This window comes from Gymnoscopelus braueri, assembly GCF_963280865.1.
Source record: "Gymnoscopelus braueri genome assembly, chromosome: 14".
NCBI classification, from domain to species: domain Eukaryota; kingdom Metazoa; phylum Chordata; class Actinopteri; order Myctophiformes; family Myctophidae; genus Gymnoscopelus; species Gymnoscopelus braueri.
In genome coordinates this window covers 9,137,451-9,153,993 of record NC_137619.1, presented here as the reverse complement: position 1 = coordinate 9,153,993, position 16,543 = coordinate 9,137,451, and the positions used below count along the sequence as shown (strand labels likewise).

General features: G+C 43.3%; 1 protein-coding gene across 1 annotated transcript in view; it reads left to right on the top strand.

The window, feature by feature from the left end:
* Positions 1 to 16,185, top strand: part of LOC308099928 (echinoderm microtubule-associated protein-like 6) — a gene marked incomplete at both ends in the record, with an annotated part of 57,818 nt that extends 41,633 nt beyond the window's left edge. Inside the window, 12 exon segments of the mRNA XM_080448792.1 lie at positions 1,082 to 1,192; positions 1,913 to 2,086; positions 3,516 to 3,724; positions 5,184 to 5,341; positions 6,100 to 6,214; positions 6,933 to 7,121; positions 8,165 to 8,337; positions 9,320 to 9,482; positions 9,722 to 9,825; positions 10,132 to 10,285; positions 11,501 to 11,601; positions 16,161 to 16,185. Of these exon segments, the coding sequence (XP_080304918.1) occupies positions 1,082 to 1,192; positions 1,913 to 2,086; positions 3,516 to 3,724; positions 5,184 to 5,341; positions 6,100 to 6,214; positions 6,933 to 7,121; positions 8,165 to 8,337; positions 9,320 to 9,482; positions 9,722 to 9,825; positions 10,132 to 10,285; positions 11,501 to 11,601; positions 16,161 to 16,185 (1,676 nt within the window).
* Between the last annotated feature and the right edge of the window lie 358 nt (positions 16,186 to 16,543).

Sequence of the window (16,543 nt, the reverse complement as noted above, 5' to 3'; positions counted from 1 at the left end):
TAACTATCAACAGAACAAATACATAAACAAAGGTCTGGTTCGGGTGAAAGGACAAAGGGATCGAGTCTCTGCTGCCGAAGCTGACAGTCCACTCCTGAAAGATAGTTCATGAGTGAGCTTTATAGCAAAGGTGAGTGTTCCCTCAGCCAATCTATGCAGGGCTCATCAGAGCTGACCAATCCATGGAGGGAACCAATTCCCCCTTGGGCAGCTGGCAGTCTCCAGGAATCAGTCTGACAAATCAATTGCCACAGGCAGCTGTCAGTCCATTGGCAATCACACCTCCAGTTCTCCACCTCTCCACCTCAGAAACATAGAGTGATACAAATAATACAAGTATATCTAAATACACACTAATACAGCTGGCCATAACACACACACACACACACACACACACACACACACACACGCACACACGCACACACGCACATACACACACACGCACACACGCACACACACACACACACACACACACACACACACACACACACACACGGGGGGCAAATATTGTGTAAAATGTTATAACATTGTTTCTACTTTGGTGCAGGGGTCATCGCCATGCATGGACATACAAAATGAGTGGACAATAATATTACAAACACATAAAGAGCTAAAGCCTTAAATGATCTTTACAGGTCTGAAACTGAGAGTGCACAAATGGAACCAAATGGACCCTACAGATCCATTTGGTTCCATGTGTAAACTCTCAGAGTTATGGGTCCTTGAAAATAAAAAGTTTGAGAACCACTGTCCTAGTGGACTCCTAATGTGCCATACACAGTGTCAGAGTAAATTAGTGTCATACATATTCTGAGGAAAACCTGGAGACTGACACTCAGTAATTGGGTCTTGTGATCAAAATGACAACATTATAATGTTATGTAAAAAAAAAAAATCTAAAATTTGCCACGGTCAAGGACAAGCCTTGCCACGGATACATTTGCCCGTGTACGGACACATTGATGACCCCTGCTTCGGTGAACGTTTGGTGAATACAGGCCTTTTACTTGGAACAGAGTATTTTTTTATTTTGCGTTATCGATAATCATACTAAAACCGGAGTACCCTTTTCCACCACCAGGGTGTCAGAGCTTCTATGTTGAACACACCGACGACATCCTGTGTCTCACTGTCAATCAACACCCCAAATACAAGAATGTCATCGCTACTGGACAGATAGGTAGGACTGTGTGTGCGTGTGTGTGCACGTGTGTCCGTGTGCGTGTGTGTGTGTGTGTGTGTGTGTGTGTGTGTGTGTGTGTGTGCACGTGTGTCCGTGTGTGTGTGTGTGTGTGCGTGTGTGTGTGTGTGTGTGTGTGTGTGTGTGTGTGTGTGTGTGTGTGCGTGTGTGTGCGTGTGTGCGTGTGTGCGTGTGTGTGTGTGTGTGTGTGTGTGTGTGTGTGTGTGTGTGTGTGTGTGTGTGTGTGTGCGTGCGTGCGTGCGTGCGTGCGTGCGTGCGTGTGTGCGTGTGTGTGTGTGTGTGTATGTTGGTTTTCAAAATATTTGCTGGTGCTACAACTTTTCCATGTCAAAGACACCCAAAATGTATTTGGCCGCGGATCCCCATGTCAAAATATGTTGTTCCAGGGACAACCCCCCCCCCCCCAGATTGGATTCAAAAACGTTAAAACATAATATGTTTTAACGTTTTTAGATTTGCACACATTTTCCACAATAAAAAAAAAAATGTGCAAGCTCATAGCTCAGTGCCGCGCTATGAGCTTGTATATCTGCTATTTTTGAACAGCCAAAGAAATCTTAAAATGACAAATCTTAATGGATTAATCTATAACACAATTGTATACAATATGTAGGGGGGGGGGGGTCCCTGCTTTATCTTGTCTCTCAGCTAAGGGGTCCTTGGGCCTGAAAAACGTTGAAGACCCCTGCTCTATGTGTTTCTGTGTGTCAGGCACCCCTCCGTCCATCCATGTGTGGGACGCGGGCAGCAAGCAGACCCTGTCCGTCCTGCGCTGTCCTCACGCTACAGGCGTGGGCTACGTTAACTTCAGCGCTACTGGGAAACTACTGCTGTCTGTGGGGGTGGAGCCTGGACACAGCATCTCTGTGTGGAGGTGGCAGGATGGTAAGGGTTATTAGTTTGTTTGTTTGTTTGTTTGTTTTTGTTCTTTTGGGTATATGAGTGAGGAGTAGGACCCAAATGCAGGACGAGCAGGCAGGCAAGGGTTAAATTCTAAAGGTTTACCAACAGGGATGACAAAACATGAAACAACATTTTTAACTAGTAAAACAGAAGGCTCACAGCCGACACCAGGGGTTCCCAAACTTTCCAGTGCCACGACCCAACAAAATATATTTGAACTGGGGACCCCCCAAATAATCATATTTGAACTGGGGACCCAACAAAATAATCAAATGTGAACTAGGGACCCAACAAAATAATCATATTTGAACTGTGGACCCCACACAATGACAAGCATTTGGAATTATGGGCGTTACAAGTTTGACTCGGTTCCACAGATTGGAAAAAAGAAACTAGTGAAAATTGCCAAACTTTTTTTTTACTTTAAATTTTTATCCCACGATTTTGTAACACCTATTTTTTACACCCAGTGCCAATTGTCTATGTAATCCTGGGCACTACCTTCCCTCTGCCAACCTAGGGAGGCCAGGGCCGAGCTCATGCCTCCTTCAATGCATGAGAGCCAACTGACCTTCTTATCACCTCCTAGGGGAGAGTTTCTCTGGTTGGACGTAGCACGTGGAAGGAACACGTTATTCCAACCAGTTCCTTTCCCCTCCATCAGGCGCCCCAGCTGGCCAGGGGGAGGCAGTATAGTGACCAGGATTACTGCATGTTTTTGTGAGGGTACCTACCCTAGGAGACACGGGGAGAACATGCAAACTCCACACAGAAGGACACGCGAGGCTTTGTGAGCTTGTTTCACAATGTTTGCCTCATTGTATTCATGATTCAGAATGACCCATTTCGCAAGTTCAAGTTCACAAGATCTACAGTACACGGTCACAACGCGGCGCATTGCGAGAATGCTGTCCATTCCAACAAGAACACAAGTTCAAGACAAGTACCGAATCAAGTTCATTTACAAGCTTGTTTTAAAAGCAGCGGTTCAAATTGCAATAATAGGCCTATAATGATCATTGTCTTGTAAGCATTTTTTAACGTTGTTAAAATAATAAGAAAAAGAAAAAAACAGTTTTACTGTCTCTGTCTCTGTCTCCCTCTCACTCTCTCTCTATTTCCCCCTCTCTCTCTATTTCTCTCTCTCTCTCGCCCCCTCTATCTGTCTCTCCCTCTCACTCTCACTATTCCCCCTCCCCCTCTCTCTCTCTCCCCCTCTTTCTCTCTCTCCCTCTCACTCTCTCTATTCCCCCTTTCTCTCCCCCCCTCTCTCTCTCTCCCGCTCTTTCTCTCTCTCCCTCTCACTATCTCTACCCCCCCCCCCCCTCTCTCTCTCTCTCTCTCTCTCTCTCTCTCTCTCTCTCCCCCCCTCCCTCCCTCCCTCCCTCCCCCCCTCCCTCCCTCTCTCCAGGCAGTAAGTTGGGCAGTAGAGGGGGCCACCCAGACAGGGTGTTTGTGGTGGAGTTCCGTCCAGACTCAGACAGCCAGTTTGTGTCGGTGGGGATCAAACACGTGAGGTTCTGGACCCTGGCGGGAGGCTCTCTGGTGTACAGGAGAGGGACCGTGGCTTCCGTTGAAGACGCCAGGATTCAGACCATGCTGTCTGTCGCCTTTGGTGCTGTAAGTTTCAATGATGGAAGAAGTAGGCTATACTCATATTTTTTTACTAAACCACTTAAACCCTCTAGTCTAGTCATAGGCCATGTTAACATGGTAACGATCAGAACAGGAAAGGACAAAGTGCTGTTGTGTTCTCACTTTTTATTCTGCGTTTACGAGGAGAAAGTGATTGAAAACGCTGTAGTGTGCATGTCAGGTGGCTACCAGTGGCGCCTGCGTAGAACCCCTTCCCTTCTACTTCCTATCACAGCTGTTTGTTTACACGCGGTGTGAGCCGGCGTGAGCCATGACGTCACACGTTTTGCCGTTTCCCCCCGTATTGCATGTTTACACGGAGACGCGAGGCGGAGCGTTTTCAAAGATTTACACTCTGGAAGGGGGTTCCACTTTGTTGCGGTCCACTTCAACCCCGGAAAATGCCGTTACCGTAGCCTGGTTCCAGACGAATCTGCCTTTGCAAAATTGCATCGCACTTTAGCCCTCGGCAGATTAGGTCTGGCCCCCCTCAATAGAGATTTAATTTCTCTCCCTCCGAAGTCGTGAGGGACCAATCAGGGCCCAGTATCCAAATGTGGGCGGGCTTATCACCTTATTTGGAGCAATGACGTACAATGCAGGAGACTCATTTTCAGTTTTTCACAACAAAGATGGACGCCGCCATAGCATCGGTAGTAAACGCGTTCGAAAATATTTATTTTCTAAAAGACTGGCAGATGTGCCTTGCCTTGTGAGACTTCTGCCGTGCGTTTTTGAAACTATGCTTCATGTCGCAAAATTATTCGTTTTTGAAACTATGCCTAATGTGACGAAATTATGCCTAACGTGGCGAAATTATGCCCAAAGTGGCAAAATTAAGCCTAAACCGAACCTTAACCCTGACCCTAACCTCACAAAAACTATGCCTAATGTGGCGAAATGTATGCCTGATGTGAACAAAGTGGCATCAAGAGTGGGATGTGATCCCATGATGTTGTGACTGGAAGTCTATAACGCAGATCCTGGCACGCCACAGAGGCAGCTGGGCAAAGAGGGTTCAAGTGGTTAAATAAAATTAATTATACCAAAATCACGGTCCGAATTAACTGGTGCCAATGTAACTGAAATAAGAAATAAAAAACCTACAGCAAAAAAAGGCAAATTGACCTGCCTGGTCGGGCAATTACCAATTGAGCGCGATGTTTTGTTTTTGTTCTCGAGTTCTGCCATTGCCAACAACATGGATTCAAGTTCTCAGTCGCTACGACTGATTTCAGTCATTTTTATAGGTTTAAAGAGTATTTCAATGGGTCAAACTTGGAATAGAATACATGTTCTATTGATGAAATTGTAGTTTGTACATTGATGTTCAGAAGCATCATCCATAAAACCCCAATGTGTTTGTGTGTGTGCGTACGTGGGCGTGTGTGCGTGCATGCGTGTGCGTGCGTGTGTGTGTATGTGTGTGTGTGTGTGTGTGTAGAACAACCTAACATTTACAGGCTCTATAAGCGGGGATGTGTACGTATGGAGGGACCATGGTCTTCAGCGGGTAGTGGCCAAGGCCCACACAGGTCCAGTGTTCAGCATGTACACTACGCTGAGAGACGGCCTCATCGTCACCGGGGGCAAGGAGCGGCCGTGAGTCTCCTCAGCTGCAGCGTCAGTGACCCATGTCACATGTATGATCCGAGAGTAGACGAGTGGTTCTCAAACTTGTCAGGCCGCGACCCCCCCAAAATAACCATATTTAAACTGGGGACCCCAAAATAATCATATTTGAACTGGGGACCCCCCAAAATAATCATATTTGAAGTGGGGACCCCCCCACCCTGAAAAGCAATGTAGGAGTTGAGGCATTACATTTAGTTTGACTCGGTTCCACATAAATATTGTGAAAATAGCTACAAGCTCACAACACCTGGCAACGCAAAATCATGTAGGGTCCCGACCCCCAGTTTGGGAACCACTGCCCTATAGACCACCCATCTACCCATATTTTGCTTTAACCCATTGATACCTGGAACGCATCTGTGTCACTTTAGCTTTCTTTGGCTATTCAAAAATAGCAGATATACAATGCCGCGCTACGAGCTTGTATATCTGCTATTTTTGAAAAATCTCGAAAATATTTTTTTTAGATTTTTTTCAAAAAACTGTTAGGATTTAGAAGACATTTCTAGAATCTTCTCAGGTCTTAAAGGGTTAAAAAATAAATAAAAAAGTGCAAAATCTTGAAATTTTAAACATTTTTTTATTTAAGTTTCTATTAGAGAACAACTTTAAAAAAACTTTATTTTAATTACCACTTTAGCCCTATTCAAATTATGTAAAAAATAATTGCTGACCTTGCGACGTGAGCTTGTAGAACATTTTTTAAAACTGTGTGTGTGTGTCAGGACTAAGGAGGGTGGAGCGGTGAAGCTGTGGGACCAGGAGATGACGCGATGCAGAGCCTTTCAGTTGGACACTGGAAGACCAGTGGAGTGTGTTCGCTCTGTCTGCAGAGGAAAGGTTAGTGTGTTCGCTCTGTCTGCAGAGGAAAGGTTAGTGTGTTCGCTCTGTCTGCAGAGGAAAGGTTAGTGTGTTCGCTCTGTCTGCAGAGGAAAGGTTAGTGTGTTCGCTCTGTCTGCAGAGGAAAGGTTAGTGTGTTCGCTCTGTCTGCAGAGGAAAGGTTAGTGTGTTCGCTCTGTCTGCAGAGGAAAGGTTAGTGTGTTCGCTCTGTCTGCAGAGGAAAGGTTAGTGTGTTCGCTCTGTCTGCAGAGGAAAGGTTAGTGTGTTCGCTCTGTCTGCAGAGGAAAGGTTAGTGTGTTCGCTCTGTCTGCAGAGGAAAGGTTAGTGTGTTCGCTCTGTCTGCAGAGGAAAGGTTAGTGTGTTCGCTCTGTCTGCAGAGGAAAGGTTAGTGTGTTCGCTCTGTCTGCAGAGGAAAGGTTAGTGTGTTCGCTCTGTCTGCAGAGGAAAGGTTAGTGTGTTCACTCTGTCTGCAGAGGAAAGGTGAGCACAGTGGTGTCTGCGAGTGTGTGTTATGATTAGATTTTAGTTTTGCTGTAGCTTAGTGGTTATAAAGGCCATCTGGTAAAATCAGAAAGTCACCAATTGGCCGATGGGCCCGTTCTAGGTGCCGTAGTGCAGTGGTTCCCAACCTGTCTCTCTCTCTCTCTCTCTCTCTCTCTCTCTCTCTCTCTCTCTCTCTCTCTCTCTCTCTCTCTCTCTCTCTCTCTCTCTCTCTCAGGGTAAGATCTTGGTGGGCACCAAAGACGGGGAGATCATGGAGGTGGGGGAGAAGAACGCAGCGTGTAACGTGGTGATGGATGGACATGCAGAGGGACAGCTGTGGGGCCTGAGCGTCCATCCCTCCACACACACTGCCATCACAGCCAGTGATGACGCTACTGTACGCATCTGGGACCTGGACCACAAGGTGCACACACACGCACACACACACACACACACACACACACACACACCCACCCACACACACACACACACACACACACACACACACACACACACACACACACACACACACACACACACCCACCCACACACACACACACACAAACACACACACTGCCATCACAGCCAGCCATGACGCCACCGTATGCAAAAGCGAATTATCATTTAAGTGCCATATCGATAATATTGTGAGGAAAATTGATCTTAGTATTTCTACCGTTCCAGAAACTGTCTTACTTTTTCTGTTAGAAAGAAGCTTTTACTACAACTCATCTTACCAATAATGGATTATTCAGATGTTGTTTATCAGGGGTTTTTTTTGCATCCAAAACAAATCTTATTCCTCTCAATACAGTTTATAACAAACTATGCAGATTTATTCTTGGATGTCCTTTCACAACACATCATTGTTTAATGAATGAACATCTGAAATTGTTCTCTCCCATTGTAAGAAGACAGCGCCACTGGTTACAATTTATTTTTTAAATGTATTCATTTTAGTTATCTGCAATATCTAAAACTATTTATGGCTCCATATTCTTCCATATTCTTCTTTCAACTCCTTTTTACTGTTCCTACAGTTTCAAAACATTAGCCAAGAAAGCCTTTATTTTCAAAGCTCCTTCTGATGGGACTAACCTACCTGCAAATATTCGTTCCATGTCATCTTTTGATTTGTTTAGAAATGTGCTTCTTATTATGAGAGTACATGCACATGTTTATAATTTAGAATAACTATATATTTTCAATTTAACATTTAACCATGAATCATTTATGACATTGATCTTTCTGATCTTGAATTGATGATCCATTATTTATGCTTGCCAGGAGTGTAATACTCTTGACTCGTGTTCTGTTGTTGTGTTTGTTATTAGTATCTTGTCATCTGTCTCGTTTGTTTTGTCATATTTGATATTGCTTGGTTGATTTGGGTGTTGTAGTTTCAGAGACTCTCTCTCTCTCTCTCTCTCTCTCTCTCTCTCTCTCTCTCTCTCTCTCCCTCTCCAGAAGCTGTGTAACAAGTTGTCTCTGGGTCATGCAGCGAGGTGTGTGTGCTACAGTGAGGATGGAGAGATGGTGGCGGTGGGCATGACCAACGGAGAGTTTGTCCTTCTCTTCACCGCCTCCCTGAAGATCTGCGGCAAGAGGCGGGACCGCGGCGCCCCCATCCAGGACATACGGTACTGCGGCTGGTTCTCAACATGGGGTCCACCAGGGGTCCTAATGGATGATTTTGTAACTCTGAGAGTGTGCACATGGAACCAAATTAATGGGTCCATTTTGGTCCAAATGGACCGGTACGTGTTTGTAACTCTGAAAGAGTACAAATGTAACCAAATTGACCAAATGGACGGGTTACGGGTCCATTTGGTTCCATTTGTACTCTCTCAGAGTTAAATTAACACAGAGGTTTTTACAATGTAGTTTGGGGGTCCCAGAGAAAAATAATTGGTATCAAATGGGGGTCCGTGGAGATCCTTGAAATGAAAAGGTTTGAGAATCACTGCGGTACAGCGCATGTACCGGTTTAACACCGCGATGCAGTGTGGTATTGCGCTGAACAATGTGTCGCTTCACGCAAAACAGCCTTTTTGAGACAAATGTGACCAAAACTTCAAACGTTTGACTGGAAGGGGGTCCCCTGGTGGGTCATCCGGTGACATCTCCCGGGCACTTCCGCACTCCAGGGATGCCGAAGTGCCGTTCTCAAACCCAAGACGGTTCGAAATAAAACAGTTAAAAAACAGCGGACTTGAGCCACGAGAGATAGAGGGACAGAATCGTAACTCATATTCCCCCTAGTCAACATGTGCCGTCGCGGGTACCCTACCCCCTTCCAGTCAAACGTTTAATGCTTGGTCAAATCCGTCCCAAGAAGTGAACCGTTTGCCGTCCTGGGAGTGAGAATGCGTCGCTTCATGACACGTCAATTTATTGCGTGGTTAAAATACCATATAGGCTCTCTCTCCCCTCTCCCTCTCTCTCTCACTCTCGCTGATCAAGCTCTGGTCTGATGTCACACACACAAGTGTTGGTATTTATCTGTGTGTGTGTGTGTGTGTGTGTGTGTGTGTGTGTGTGTGTGTGTGTGTGTGTGTGTGTGTGTGTGTGTGTGTGTGTGTGTGTGTGTGTGTGTGTGTGTGTGTGCATACGTGCATATAGGTTCAGTCCAGACAAGTCCTATCTGGCCGTGGGATCTATGGAGTGTACCGTGGACCTGTATGACCTGTCGCCTGGCAACAGTCTGAACAGGCTGGCTTACTGTCGACACATCCCCAGTTTCATCATCTCTATGGACTTCTCTGCTGACAGCAAGTACATCCAGGTACACAAATACCAGTGGTGGAAGAAGTACTCAGATATTTTACTTAAGTAAAAGTAGCAATACCACAATATAAAAATACTCTGTTACAAGTAAAATGCCTGTGTTCAAAATGTTACTTGAGTAAAAGTAGAAAGGTTGTAGATCGGTGTGTGTGTGTGTGTGTGTGTGTGTGTGTGTGTGTGTGTGTGTGTGTGTGTGTGTGTGTGTGTGTGTGTGTGTGTGCGTGTGCGTGCGTGCAGGTTTCTACAGGAACCTATGAGCGTCAAGTTCATGAGATTCCATCAGGGAAGATGGTGACCGATCAGACAGTTATAGACACAATCACCTGGGCTTCCTGGACCAGGTAATACACGCACGCACGCACGCACGCACGCACGCACGCACGCACGCACGCGCATGCACACACAAACGCACACACATGCGCACACACAAGGGGCGGTAAATGTAAATGTGTTCCTTTTTCTTATATTGTTTTGTATTTGTTGATGACATGTATTATTGTGTATAATGTTTATGCTACGTTGATGAATTGAATACATAGGACCACAATGGAAACAAGTCCCCAGGACTTTTTTTTTTGTTAATATCTGTCTGTACAACGTGCCGTTTACATTTCTGATTAATAAAGTATTCAACCAATCAATCAAAGTATCCTAGGTGACGAGGTGTTAGGGATCTGGCCGAGGAGTGCCGACAAGGCTGACGTGACGTGCTGCTGTGTGTCACATGCCAGTCTCAACGTGGTCACCGGAGACGACCACGGATTGGTCAAGCTCTTCCACTTCCCCTGCAGGGAAAAGTCTGTGAGTTTGAATCCTGGATTAAAAAAGAACATTCTATTCTTGCCGTCTGTCAGACGACTTTGCCCCAAAAACGTATAGAATTCCTTTAAAATCTTACATCACAATTGTACGACTCGAGTGACGAGGAATATATCGTTGGGCAGAAAACCTCTTATCTCCATATTCTAGCTTTTTGTGCTTTTTTCGTAAATGAATGCCCTACTTGATCATACTGTAGTGTCACACAAAAGCATCAAACATAGCATATACAAGCTCGAAACGTGGCACGAAGCACGAAGCGGCGTGTTTTGAGCTTGTAGATCTGCTACTCTGCTACTATTTTTGAATCCTGAAAAGTAACAGTTTTGCATATATGAGGTTTCCACCCGACCATATTCTTTATCTTGCTCCTTGGATACACACACAGCATGCAGTAAGATTATGAAATCACACCCAAATCCCACCGTCTGGTGTTTTGGTTTCCTCAAAACATCTAATGTCTCAATAGAAGAGCAGGGAGTCAAAATACAACCACCCCAATTGTATAAGTTATTGTAATAACTAATTTCTTTACACTTTAAACTTGACATCACCTTCAATACCACTGTGATAAAAAACAACAGTAGTAATTGGAATTACAGTGGCGCAGTGATGGAAGAAGGACTGACTTAAGTAAAAGTGTCAATACTGCAATGACGATTTACTCTGTTACAAAAGCAGCGGCATCAAAATATACTTAAGGTACCAAAAGTAAAAGTCCTCATTGTGCAGAATGTTCCATTTCACAAGTTAAAAATGTATACAATCTACAAGCTCACAATGATCGCGACGCATTGTGAGCTTGTAGATCTGCTATTTTCAAATGGCCAAAACATATATACGGCTGAAGTGGTTAGTGTGTTTTGTAATAATAATCTAAATCTACAAAGTAATTAGTAACTAATGCTGTCAAATAGTAGTGGCGTGAAATTACAATATTTGCCCTGAGATTTAGTGGAGTAGAAGTAAAAGTATAACATTTTTTACTTACTGTAAGTACGTGAGTAAATGTACTCAGTTACTTTCCACCACTGCAGTGGTGTGTTTCCCACCACCATCGTGGCTGGCCATCAGTTGCTCTCTGCTGCCACCTAGTGTACATTATACATTTTACATTCATGAGACCAGGGGCCCTTCCCCTTGTCACCCTGTGACCTCTGTTTTTGTTTGCTTTTTGTCCCCCCCCCAAACTCCCAGGCCAAACACAAGCGCCACTTCGGGCACTCTGTTCATGTGACAAACATCCGTTTCTCCTTCGACGACAATTATGTCATCAGTACTGGAGGACAAGACTGCAGGTACAACTGTTCATCGTTGAGGTTCTTAACTTATTAACACCTGTGGGCCATTCTACAAATACCTTCAAAATCTTAAACTTTTTCGTGCCAAGGAACCCCCACCCCCAAATATATTATTTTATTTTATGTATATATATATATATATATATATATATATATATATATATATATATATATATATATATATATATATATATATATATATATATATATATATATATATATATATATATATATATATATATATATATATACATAAAATAAAAAATATATATTTGGGGGTGGGGGTTCCTTGGCTTCCTTCCTATATATATATATATATATATATGTAACAGAGAGAACCTCTGTTACTATCACTTTAGTATTTGCACGGTGTAATTTGCACATTGTAGTTTGCACAGAAAGGAATGCAGTCATTTTATTGTTGATTACATTTAACTTAACATTTGAGTTGTGTCCTGTCCAGCTGAGCTGGCCACTCAGCTAACTAGTCCACCTATGGAGACAACATGTTTGGTGATATCTGGCAAGTGCAATTGGTGTAATATGAGTGCAATAGAGACAAAAGCCAGATTCCATTCCCCAAAGTTCGGTCACTCGCTCACTCTCCTCGCTTCCTCCACTCGCGCCTAAGCCCCGCCCCTGCGAGGAGCCGAGGATTATTTGCGAGGACGAGTGGCCGACCAGCTGGCCTCAAAGGATCGGACTGCACTTAGCGCGTCATTTCAAAGCGACGGCAAATTCCGCGATCACTTATGACGTCTCAAACAGCTGGACCAGAGCCGTGGATGAAAATATACATGCATAGAATAATATGCAGGTATAGAATAATACAGAATAGAATAGACAATTCATCAATGTGGATGGCCACATTGTTATCTTTATAGTTAACATTTTGTGCAAAGCCATTTATTCCTGAAATAGTGAACAAAGCGCCAGGATGAGCAAACTTACATTTATGAATTAAATCCTGACCCGTCCCTCTTTTTGCTCGTACAGTCCCCAGACCCCCCACCCCCCGCAGCAGTCCCGCACGGCACTGCTGCGTATAACAGCCAAGGGCGTACCGTCATAGAGGCCAATGGGGCCATGGCCCGGTCTGGAAAACTCTGCTCCCCAATTTTTTTATATATATTAAAAAAAAAAAAAAAAAGTATTTTTTTTTCCTCTACCGGCGCAGTAGCTCCGCAGCCTCCGCCCACGCCACCGTTCCCATTGTCAAGCGGCCCCAGCCAGACATGCTAATTGCCTCTAATAAACAAGTCTTGATCTCTATGGCTGTGCTAAACATGTTCTGCAGGTTTTGGCTCTGCTGTCTGCCCTTATTGAAATGAAGGGTCGCTATGCTGTGTCCCTTGACTCCCTCGTCCTGTGTGCACTAACAGTCACTGCATGCACTGAATACCAGTGGTGGAAAAAGTACTCACATTTTTTACTTAAACAAAAGTATCAATTCTGCGATGTAAAAATACTCTGTTACAAGTAAAAGTAAGGTATTCAAAATGTACTTGAGTAAAAGTAGAAAAGTATTGGTATCAAAATGTATTTAAAGTACCAAAAGTAAAAGTAGGCTATGCAGAAGGTCCCATTTCACAAGTTTTCAAATGTGAAAAAAAAGTTTTCTAACCCTTGATACTTTTACTGGATACTTCACTTTCGGGCCGGGGAAACATTTAAAAAATATATTAAAAATAAATGAAAAAAGTAATGGAAAATTCATGGCCCCCTCACGCATTAGAGTGTCCTACTAATGTGTGAGGGGGCCTTTATTTTGCCATAACTTCTTTCATTTTTTTTAAATATTTTTTTTTAATGTTTATTTTATGTGAAAGTGAAGTATCCCTTTAAGTAAAACATTTGAGGATGGAACACACTGAGGGATGGGTAGAGTGTTGTTAATGTTGTTTTATGGTCATTTAATGAATTAATTAAGCAAAAAAATCGCGCGCGCTGCGCGCGCGTACATGCCCGCGACGCAGTGGGTGGGGGGCCGGGGGGAAGGGGGGAGTCATTAACAATCTTGCCCGGTCCACGTTAGAACCCACCGTACGCGCCTGATAACAGCCACCGTATATTACAGAGTATGTCTGACTCTGAATTACATCATTCATGCAGGTTGGCCATACGTCCTCTTTTACCCGGACATATACTCTTTTGGGGGGCTGTCTGGGGGGGTTTTATAAAATCCTTCAAATGTCCGGGGTTTTGAGAGTTTGGGTGATATCCTCCCCACTTCTGGGACGAAGAAAAAAGAAAAAAACTCAGACGATTTTGTGATTTTGCTTGATATTGTTTGATAGCGAAACAAATCATGACTGATAGACATGAAAGAAGACCCTTCACAGCAAATTGAGAATTGAAAAATTTAAGAATCGGTTCAGAATTGAATGAGTATGGCTATAGTTAAATAGCGTAAAGTGTCCTCTTTTTGGGGAATTCAGAATATAGTCACCCTATATTCAGTCTATATATAAATACAATACATTATTTTAAACATAATCTTTGTCACAGTAATTTATAGTAGTCCATGCACTGCATTGAGGCATGCACGGAGAGAAATGAACTATCAGCTTTTGAGACAGTATAAGTGTGCACAATATATTACAATGTATATAATTGTATTATACTTTATATCATACAAAGCAATAAAGCCAGTGGCTTGTTGCGTCTTTTCAGTTAATTTACACTGTGTGTGTGTGTGTGTGTGTGTGTGTGTGTGTGTGTGTGTGTGTGTGTGTGTGTGTGTGTGTGTGTGTGTGTGTGAGATGGGCAACGAGTGATCGGCGGGGGCGAGGGGGGGGGCAGCCGGTGTTTTCGGGGCATGGTTTCGGGTTTCAAGCATTGTTTGTGTGGCCACATGTGGAGGAGGACCATGTATACGTCACGGGAGAAGGGAAAAAACAAAAAAAACGTCTACACGGAGCTGTGGAGAGTGGTCGAGCCTACACTTGATGTACACTCGCTAAATGTGGAAGTAGAGCTCCTCCACTCGACTCCACTCGCCTCCTCCAAGAAGCAACTGAGTAATTGGAATTTAGCACATCCGGTTTGGAGTCGGCGTGACCGAGTGGGAGTGAGCGAGTGGCCGAGATTTTCGGGTTTGGAATCTGGCTTAAGTGGAATGTGTGAGAGGTGCAATATGGGTAATGCTGAGTAAGGATTGAAAGCTTAATATGTACCAAAGTGGGCTGTTCTGTTTGCCAGTGTAATTGGGCTGGACCAAGTCAGAATGGTAGAGGGGGGTTGTGATGTGTTTTAGAGTTGCTTATGGTTGTAGTAGAGGGGAAAGAGTATTTTGTAGTTCAGTCAGTTTTAATATACTTGTGGGGGTTAAGGGTATTTAAGTATTTATGGTGTGTTTATTTATGTATTGTATGTTTATTTATGTTATGCTCTGAGTTAGAACACCCCTGATAGTGGTATGGTCCAAGCTGGCTCATTAGCTCAGCTGAGCATAAAAGGCTGTCACTTGCCACAGTTGATGAGATGCCTGTTGAGGGTAAAGAGCTACTGTGATATCCATGTTCCTGTATGTATTTTCTGGTGAATAAATACACTGTCTGGTTGCAACCTAGTACCTGGCTCTGTACTGATTTCCAGACGCTAAATGGCACATTCTCACTCTATATATATATATATATATATATATATATATATATATATATATATATATATATATATATATATATATATATATATATATATATATATATATACTGAAAATAAATGTTCATCTGCTTCACCAATTCCATACAGTCAGGAAAGAAACTCATTTATCAGCTTAAATGTTATATTGTTCGAGTTCCAAATTTGTCTGCTCATTAATTTGTCTCATCACAATTTCATTTGTGTATCTTGTATCCTCTATGAGTCCTGTGCTTTTCTTTTTATTCACAAGCGTCTGCCACCAAAATGATATAGACAATGTAAATGTATTCTATTTAACAGTACAACAATACATATTCATAGTTTCTGATAACTTGTTGATGTGATGCAAAATATCCTCAGGCACTAGGACCTTGCAGCATTCCTTTTTGAACGGAACTTCCGTATAGAGCATCGCAGTTCCCGCCCCTTCCGGGTGCCACTTCAAAAAACTCAATGCATTTTTCCCATTGACATTTCCAAAAATATTTATATCAATTAATTTAAGCCTAGAATCAAGCCATCCAGGGTCCTGGTGAATCATGACCATAAAACGTTTGATTCTGTGAAAAAACTTTTTTGAAAACGGCAAAACAAAGGGTATTTATTAAATATAGTATTATCATTAAATATAAAATTCATAAAATCACAGAAAAAAACGTTTTATGGTCATGATTCACCAGGACCCTGGATGGCTTGATTCTAGGCTTAAATTAACTGATTTTTTGGAAATGTCAATGGGAAAAATGCATTGAGTTTTTTGAAGTGGCATCAGGAAGTGGGCGGGAACTGCGATGCTCTATAGGCAAACACTGCAATGACAACGCAGCTGCGAGAGGCGTTAAGCGGTTAAACTATATATACTATGGATTTTATGTTGGACATAATATGATGTTCATTGTCTTGTCTTCCAGTGTCTTTGTGTGGAAATGCCTGTAGATGTGTGACACTTGATGGAGGCGCATGTGTTGTACCCACCGATGGGAATAGAACCAGCAGCCACAGCCTTCGGAACACCTCGCCTTTATGATCCTGATAAATGAGGTGACCAGAGAAATGTCAGCCTGTTAGGTCCAATGTCAGTGAAATAATAATTTAAATGATTGTGTGAGGTACACATTTGTTTTTGTTTACATCTGTAGGCTGATAGATGCCATAATCCATGTTCTTCCATTTTCATTAACCAGCTCAGTGGACTTGTGGTTAGAGTGTCTGCCCTGAGACGGGTAGATTGGGGTTCGATCCCCGGCCGGGTCATATCGTAGACTGAAAAATTTGACCATGCTTGACACTCAGT